Consider the following 9,832-nt stretch of genomic DNA (forward strand, 5'->3'; position numbering starts at 1 on the left):
CTTAGCGGATGCCTACATCATAATAGCTATCTGCATGCCAAATTTCAGCCCGATCCGTCCAGTAGTTTGAGCTGTGCGTTGATAGATCAGCCAGTCAGTCAGTCACCTTTGCCTTTTATATATTTAAGATAAAAATCATGTTTTTTTTTAAATTATACTCTTTAGTTATGAATTCTAGCCCCATAAACCACCGCTATACAAAAAATCACTTCATTTTATTTGTACAGTCCAAGACCCTATCATCATCATCATCATCAGCCTGTGGACGTCCACTGTTGGACAAAGGCCTTCCCTAAAGAGCGCCACCACACCCGGTCCTCGCCTTCCTCCTCCAGCCACTTCCCGCCAGCCTCTTTATATCGTCGGTCCATCGTGCTGAAGGGCGTCCCACACTACGCTTGCTTAAACGCGCTCTCCACTCAATTTCATTCCAAGACCTAATAGAATAAGAATAAAAACAAAATCTTACTTCTATGATAGGAACACAGAGGAAAGACAGTGCTCATGAAGAATGATGACTCCCTAAAGGTTCCGTTTTTCTTTTCGAGTACGGAACACTAAAGTTAGACTAATTTATTTAAATTTATAATATTACTTTATTTGTGACGTCTTTGATAATTAATAATTATCTATGTAATGAACCGCATATAAATTGCGTTTATTGAAACCCAAAAATTTACTGCCACAGCAGACTTTAAGGTAAGTGTTCGTTTGAATAAATTGTTAAATATTATTATATTGTTAGAAGTATTATTTTTCGCTGTTGTTTACTTTATCAATCTAAAATCGTATTATGTATATTATATTTATTTATTTATTTCCACAGAAAACAAAAGATTATAATGTTGACTAGCTTATGCTCGCGACTTCGTCCGCGTGAACTACACAAATTTAAAACTATTTCACCCCCTTAGGGGTTGAAATTTCGAAAATCGTTTCTTAGCGGATGTCTGCGTCATAATAGCTATCTGCATGCCAAATTTCAGCCCGATCCGTCCAGTAGTTTGAGCTGTGAGTTGATAGATCAGTCAGTCAGTCAGCTTTTCCTTTTATATATTTAGATTTCTTCGTCCTCGTAAGCGCTTGGCGGCTTGTCTGAGCACTGCAAATTCCTCTGTCGTTTGCTGCGGTTAGTTGTAATACCTATGTAGTTAACAAAAACAAAATAAGTATATATAAAACTAGCTTAATGTTCGCGACTTCGTCCGTGTGGACTACACATATTACAAACCCCTATTTCACCCTCTTAGGAGTTGAATTTTCAAATATCCTTTCTTAACGGATGCCTACGTTACAATAGCTATCTGCATGCCAAATTTCAGCCAGATCCGTCCAGTAGTTTGAGCTGAGCGTTGATAGATCAGTCAGTCAGTCACCTTTTCCTTTTATATATTTAGATTACTACAAAAAGTTTTTATACGTACCTACTAGACTAATATTGTAGGTAGGTATGTCTCTTTAGGGAAGGCCTATATCCAACAGTGGACGTCCACAGGCTGATGATGATGATGATGATGATGTGTATTGTCAACACATGGTAGTTTTAAAATTATGTACCTACGCGTAAACTAGTTATTATTACTGTTTTAGGCCTAACTCAATAGAGCTAATAGAATAGAATAGAGCCTTGTTTCGTTTAATTTAAATTTAAATTTAAAACAACTTTATTGTTACTAAAATTACAGAGAGTAAGAATACTACGTTAAGAATAATACGTTAATTGTCATTATTTAAGTTTTTTTTACGAAATTATGCCCGTAACTTCGTCCTCGTAGATATTGGTTTATCAAAAACCGGTCAGGTGAGATTCGGACTCGCTCACGAAGGGTTCCGTACCATCATACAAGATTACGTACAGTACTTACTTTTTTTGCATGGCAGCCATTTTGAATTTTTTATTATTCGTTGTTATAGCGGTTTTTAGGGTTCCGTACCTCAAAAGGAAAAAACGGAACCCTTATAGGATCACTTTGTTGTATGTCTGTCTGTCTGTCCGTCTGTCTGTCAAGAAACCTACAGGGTACTTCCCGTTGACCTAGAATCATGAAATTTGGAAGGTAGGTAGATCTTATAGCTGACATTTGGGGAAAAATCTGAAAACCGTGAATTTAGGGTTAGATCACACAAAAAAAATTAAATTGTGGTCATGAACTAATAATTGGTATTTTCAACTTTCGAAGTGAGATAACTATATCAAGTGGGGTATCATGTGAAAGGTCTTCACATGTACATTCTAAAACAGATTTTTATTCATTTTTATGCATCATGGTTTTTGAATTATCGTGCAAAATGTCGAAAAAATACGACTGTAGTACGGAACCCTCATTGCGCGAGCCTGACTCGCACTTGGCCGGTTTTTTCTATAAACACGCCACATAAACACTCAGACGTACGCACAATCGATAATCGTGCCGTGCAGTGCGGGTGAATTCGATCATTAGGTAAGGTGCTAAACGAGTAAACTAAACTGCAAATATTTACAGTTACCTACTTGTTGGATCAATCCTTTAAACACCACGATGAAGCTGGTACTCGCTTGTATAGCAGTGGTACTGTTGGCTGCCGAAGTTGAACTGCAAAGATCAAAGCGGCCTAGAAAGAATTCCGTTGTTCAAGCATTTACTGATGCTGGTATAGTACCTGACGTCATGCCCACAGCACCAGAAGAATTACTTGGAGTAAGTATGCTTACTCGGTACTGAAGGTTCATGGAAGAGAGAGAGAGCCAGCGCATGCCAGACCTACGTTATTTTATAAAAGCTGAAAGTTAGGTATATATATATGTCTCCAACACCCGGAGGAACGATCAGCGACTATGAAGTTTGGCTTTTCTTTTTTCTTACGTAAAAGTGTAAAGTCTATTCTGTTCGGAATAGAATTAGAAAGCGCGTCATGCATTGCCAGACACTTATTATCCTGCCAACCTGATTACCAGCCATAAAACACACCCTTAAACTTTTACACTTTAAGGGTATCTGACAGAGGGTTGCCATGATACTAAGTGTCTGGCAATGCATGACGTGATTTTGTAATACTATTCCGAAGAAAATATTAAAAAAATTGTCAAAGTGTTGCTGAAGTAAGCCAAAAAAACCATGATCCAATCAAACATCCAAACAAACGTTACTCCAAGTGTTGGGGGCAATACGCAGAGAAACTGTCAGCTTTTATAAAATAACGAAAGTCTGGCGCACGCTGGCTCTTAGTCCACAACTGCCATAGTAAATTTCAATATTTTCTGGATCTGAATCGTCGATTTACAACATAGTAATAAAAATGTAACATAGTAATCTATTAAAAATATGCTCCTGAAAAAAGCATATTACACGATTGAAGATTATCTAAATGATAAAAGAGCGTGGATTTGACCTGCAGCTCGTTCCAGCAACGCACAAGACTGCAAATACTATTTTATACATGGCATAATCTTGTACCTATATCAAATATTTGAAAAGAGCAACCGCCGAGTTTCTTGCTGGTTCTTCTCGGTAGGAAAGGCTTTCCGAACCAGTGGTAGATGCATCCGACTATTCGAAAGTACTTGTAAAAGTTTATTCGGATAAAAAAGTTTTTTTTTTTAATGTTTTACAGGTATGCTATGGAGACGTCGAAATAAATTTAGGAAATGAGATATTTGCCGGAGATGGAATCGAACTGCCTACTCTTGAGTGTGACGTCGTCGAGCCGGGCTGTTTATATACGGTCATAATAATTGGTAAGTTTTTTTTAATTTTTTGTACAAGCTGGCCCTCGACTGCAATCTCACCTGGTGCTAAGTGATGATACAGTCTAAGATGGAAGCGTTCTAACCTGGAAGGGGTATGGCAGTTGTTATTAAACCATTTGGTTTCTACATGGTTTGATTTTCAAAAATCCTTTCCTCCTTTCTTAGCAGATGCCTACGTCCTAATAGCTATCTGTATGCCAAATTTCAGCCCGATTCGTCCAGTAGTTTGAGCTGTGCGTTGTCAGTCAGTCTGTCAGTGAGCTTTTCCTTTTATATATTTAGATATCGTCAATTCAAGATATCAAATCGAATCGAGAGTTCCCTCGCTCTCCCCTGACAATTTAGTTAAACGCTATTTAGAAAGAAAGAAAGAAAGAAAGAAAGAAAACTAGTTTATTCATCTTATGCCTAAGGTAGGTACAAACAAACTTAAAATTAATGGTTAGTAGGTAGTAATTAGTAGATAATAAGAAGTATTTAATAATTAATTTAATCTAAAATTAGTTCTTGCACCCACTTGGCACAAGATGAAATGGCCCCAACTCAGCATTAATGCTGCAGGTTTTAAGAATAAAACCTGAGCGCTGGTATTCTGCTGGAACCAAAAAAGAGTGACGTGCACGAGCTTAACAGTCTTCACCAACATCTGTAATTGACAGGATGAGTTCGATTGAACGGAGCCAAAATAAAAAATAGTTTTTATTTTAGCTAAATTTAGATAAATGTATATTTTTACTAGCTAATGCCCGCGACTACGTCCACGTGGAATTAGGTTTTTAAAAATCCCGTGGGATCTCTTTGATCTTCCGGGATAAAAAGTAGCCTATGTCACTTTCCAGGTCTTTATCTATACCCAAGCAAAATCAAGTCAATCCGTTGCACCGTTGCGACTTGATTGAAAAACAAACCAACAAACAAACACACTTTCGCATTTATACCTAACTAGCTTATCAGACCTTCACTTCACCTTTTCCTTTTATATATATAGATAAGTACTGATGATAGTGTTTTTACCTACACTTCAAGGAAATTTCTAAATAATTGACTGACTGAATATACATATTATCACAAAAATATCGTCACTGGCAGCAAGCGAAACGTGGCATAGCGCGCCGGGCGTGATCCCAGGAGACGCAGGTTCGAATTTTGCCAGTTCCGCAGTTTTTGATATGTCATCATGATCAACCTATCGCCGGCTCACTACAGAGCACGGGTCTCCTCTCAAAGCGAGAAGGGTTTTGGCCATAGTCTACACGCTGGCCATGTGCGGATTGGTAGACTTCACACACCTTTGAGAACATTATGGAGAACTCTCAGGCATGCAGTTTTCCTCACGATGTTTTCCTTCACCGTTAAAGCAAGTGATATTTAATCATTTAAAACGCACATAACTCCGAAAAGTTAGAAGTGCGTGCCCGGGATCGAACCCCCGACCTCCGATTAGGGGGCGGACGTTCAAACCACTAGGCTATCACAGCTTACTTTTGATATATGTGTTTAATACTTTTGATATTATGATTTCTTTACAGATATAAGCGTACCTTGTAAAGAAACCCCTACATGGCGCTCGTATCTTATGGGGATGTGGATGAACGTAGATGACAATATGGACCTGGAGTCATCCTGTGAGATTGCGAAATACGTGGCGCCCAGTCCCATCCCTGGGACTGGCCCTCATACCTACGTTATAATTTTATACAAACAAGCTGAGGAAATTGATGTTACCGATGAGAATATAACTAGGTAAGTTCTAAGGACACTGACGGTTGTCCTTGTCCACAAGTTCAAAGTCGTTCAGCGGGCTATGGAGCGGGCTATATTGGGTATCTCTCTGAGGGACAAAATCCATAACAAGGAAATCCGTAGGAGAACCAGAGTGATCGACATAGCCCAACGAATTAGCCAGCTGAAGTGGCAGTGGGCAGGCCACGTCTGCCGCAGAACCGATGGCCGATGGGGCAGACGTGTTCTGGAGTGGAGACCGCGTATCAGCAAGCGCAGTGTGGGACGACCTCGAACCCGCTGGACTGACGACCTTAAGAAGATAGCAGGAAGTGGGTGGATGAGGAAGGCGGACGATCGTGTGTGGTGGCGTGCTCTTGGGAAGGCCTATGTCCAGCAGTGGACGCAAACAGGCTGATTGATTGATTGAAGTTCTAATTTCAATCCAATCCAATCCAAGCCATCCTGTGTGCGTCTACTGCTGGACATAGGTCTTTTCACTCGCTCGCCGCTACCTTCTTCAGTCATCGGTCCAACAGGCTGGAGGTCGTCCTGCGCTTACCGGTACATGGTTTCCACTCCAGAACACGCCCACACACCAACAACAAATATAGTGCGACAAGGCTCTTTTGGCGCGTGGCGAAAATCGGAACTAACACCGCCATCTTGTGAAGTATAGCACGCACTCGCAAACCTACTGTTTAATTATTATTATTTTTTTTATTCAGATACAAGTTAGCCCTTGACTGCAATCTCACCTGATGGTAAGTGATGATGCAGTCTAAGATGATAGCGGGCTAACTTGGAAGGGATATGGCAGTTTTTATTACCTAAACCCGTACCCCTTTGGTTTCTACTCGGCATCGTACCGGAACTCTAAATCGCTTGGCGGCACGGCTTAGCCGGTAGGGTGGTAACTAGCCACGGCCGAAGCCTCCCACCAGACCAGACCAGAAATTTAGAAATTATAAAATTCCAAACCCCTGCCAGGAATCGAACCCGGGACCTCCGACTAATAAGACCACAGCGCTCACGACTGCGCCAGGGAGGTCGTCGAATTTGTATTGTGCACTAAAATTTAGAGTCTTTAAATGTGAAAGTCATGTTCCGTTTCTTTTTTAGCATTAGTAAAAAGAAAAGGATGCAGATACTCTAAATTTAGTTTAGAGATAGACTAGAGAATCGGGGCCACTGTCCCCGTATATGCGGTGTTGCTAAGTAAAATATCTGAAATTCACTGTTTTTCAAATATTGGACATAACATATCCATATTATTCTTAACATCACAATATATCCTGACAATATACACAGCATAAGGGTGCCTTTCCACTATGCTGCGGAGATGTGAAATCTACACTACGAAAATATGTAACCGTTTCCACCAATACTAAGCTGTGCGAGGAAGATGCGCTATGAAGATTTGCCGCCGCAAAGTAGCATACTGTAGATACTCTGCTCTGCACGTATAGCTACACCACTCGCGACGGCCCTTAGCAGGAATCCATAGCACGTATCCATAGCACGCATCCATAGCACGCATCCATAGTAGGTACGCATCCTTCCATATAAAAAACATATCTTAGTTGAATCCGTTTCCACCAGCGCTAAGCTATGTGCACCAATGAATATTATTGGTGGATATCAAACGCATCCATAGCAACGTAGCATAGCACATCTCTGGTGGAAAAGCAGGGCTGCTTTTCCACCAGAGATGAGAGTGCTATGGATGCCTGCTATGGGCCGTCGCGAGTGGTGTAGCTATGTGCAGAGCAGAGTACCTACAGTATGCCGCGCGAAGGCGCATCTTCATAGCGCATCTTCCTCGCACAGCTACATAGCTTAGTATTGGTGGAAACGGTCACATATTTTCGTAGCGTAGATTTCACATCTTCGCAGCATAGCTGCATAGCTCATCTCTGGTGGAAAGGCACCCTTAATGTGTCTGCATCTTATAGCTATAATTAGCACTAAGGTAAATATAGTATTTGAGCAGGTAAACATGAGACCTAAGTTGCAAGTACATGGCCTATAAATGGTTTTTATTATTCTTTCTCGATTTGGAAACAGGGGCAGCTTACCAAATTTCTCATTCAGTTAAAATTAGATATTATTCGATTATCGACATTGACATTTAAAAAATATATTCCGTAAAATTAAGAGAGCATTTCTAAATAATTTTAAATATATGTCAAAAATTGCGAACCGGCAGGAATCGAACCCGCGTCGTAGCGCGTCGGTAAAACACTATAAAAAAAAATTATAAAAATATAAGAGAGCATTTGTTCTACAACTACGCCCCGCTTTTTTTTCTTTTTCGAGGGGGAAATCTTCTTAAGATACCCACTCGGGTTATGTGGGATTTCTACCCACTAAAATCCCCTCGGTGGCCCTCCTCAGTGCGTTATTGAGAGGCTCCGGGAACACTAAAGAACGTACGCCAGTGCCTCTCTCTCATCCTGGAGAGAGTGCAGCCACTCGCGACCTTGAAGTCCTAGTCCCAGGGACTATTGGATAGACAGATCAGGACATTGATCAACGCCGCCCTGATGTCTCCGCCTTCGAGCAGGATCGGCCCCAGGAACTGCGCCCCCCTGTCAATGTCATTCAAGTGCCAAAAGAGCCTTGTCGTGCTGTTAATGCATTTTCTTTCTTTCATCATACCACAAATATAATACCACAGATACGAGTTAGCCTTTGCATGCAATCTCACCTGGTGGTAAGTGATGATGCAGTTTAAGATGATAGCGGGCTAACCTAAGGGGTATGGCAGTTTTTATTAAACCCATACCCCTTTGGTTCCTACACGGCACGGCTTTGCCGGTAGGGTGGATTACTCTCCTTGTACTGTGATTATACCTACTTATCTTTCTGTTTGCAGATACCAAAAGGACCGGTTATCGTTCTGTGTAGCAGATTTCGCGGCGTACAACAGTCTCTGCCCCGTCGCCGGAAACTTCTACACATCGGAGTTTCGCTGCCCATACATGAAGTCCAGCTTCAACCGTGGATAGAACGTTTTTACATTGACTATCATAGAGCCAACGAGAGATTGCGTTTTTGACATCTGTCAGTTACATACAAAATCATTACAAAATAATATTGTGTGCCCTCTTGCACACATTACAGTGCGACAAGGCTTTCTTGGCACTTCAATGACATTGACAGGGGGGCGCTGTTGGAGAACAAAGGCTTATAGAATATTCAAAAAAGAACAAAGGGGACACTTGACGGCAACGTTAGTTCCGATTTTCGCCACGCGCCAAGATTGCCTTGTCGCACTGTACTTTGATATCTTACAATGAACCGTCAAAAACTCCATCTCTCGTTAGCTCTACAACAATAATTGATGATTTCTGATTAATATTGGAACCTACTGTTTTCATTTTGATTAAAAAAACAATAATTAATGGTACCGCACAGGTGCCGCACAGCCTCCGCCCTAAAGCGGTGCGGGCGAAAGCGGGTGACATGCGACTGTGCGATGCGTCCCCACCCCGATTGCCATCTAGACCTGGCGCGTGCTATACCTGATATAGTTTTTTGATATAGTAATAGGCTACTTGACACTTTTTTTAAGTTGGTCTTAAATGGTTAATATTTGTCCTATTATATCAAAAAAATTAACACTATATTTTTTTGCGCCCTAAAAACCGTAAAACTTTAATTTAAAAATATATTTTTCTTAGCCACGTGAAAACACTGTCGGCCATGTTTGGCCGATAGATTATCTGTGCTCTGACGTCATGCATTTGTAAACAACAGCATAACCTCCCAAAGTTTAATAAACATGACTTCTATACTAGTTTACATGAAAAATATAGTAATTATCGTTATTGTATCATCCGAGAATGTAAAAAACGCATCGATAAAGACCACAGGAAAGTTGTGGATTAGAGTGCCCAGTGAAGTAAATATACGTAACACGCAAAGACTTGCTTAAAGGGATCCTATCCTATATGACTAACGACTTCAACCCAAATTTATTTTGGCAAAGATCACTTTGTTGTAAGTCTTACTTAATAACTTATTCAATTTATAAAGAGAAAACGATATTTTTTTACGTTTACTATGAGTTTTTAGAAATATATATAAACTAGCTTATGCTCGTGACTTCGCCCGCGTGGACTTCATAAATTTCAAACCTCCATTTAACCCACTCAGGGGTGGAATTTCAAAAAATCCTTTCCTAGTGGATACCTTCTCTTTACCTACAAAGAACACACGCACAAAATTTCATGTATCTAGAACCAGCTGTTTAGATGTTTAGGCTGTGCGTTGATGTATAAGTTAGTCAGGACTCTAAATTTTATATATATGGATACTACGTTAGTCCCCGCGTGACATAGGGATGACATTTCTTTGTTTACATATTAATGACGTCAC

At 40.5% G+C, this 9,832-nt stretch overlaps 1 protein-coding gene across 1 annotated transcript; it reads left to right on the top strand.

The window, feature by feature from the left end:
• Window positions 1-2,519: 2,519 nt before the first annotated feature.
• Window positions 2,520-8,460, top strand: LOC117991953 (protein D1-like). The gene is made up of 4 exons (XM_034979592.1): window positions 2,520-2,678; window positions 3,592-3,715; window positions 5,257-5,470; window positions 8,328-8,460. Exons 1-4 carry the CDS (start codon window positions 2,520-2,522, stop codon window positions 8,458-8,460), a joined length of 630 nt encoding a protein of 209 aa, XP_034835483.1.
• Window positions 8,461-9,832: the final 1,372 nt, after the last annotated feature.

The sequence above is a fragment of the Maniola hyperantus genome, chromosome 20, assembly GCF_902806685.2.
Source record: "Maniola hyperantus chromosome 20, iAphHyp1.2, whole genome shotgun sequence".
NCBI classification, from domain to species: domain Eukaryota; kingdom Metazoa; phylum Arthropoda; class Insecta; order Lepidoptera; family Nymphalidae; genus Maniola; species Maniola hyperantus.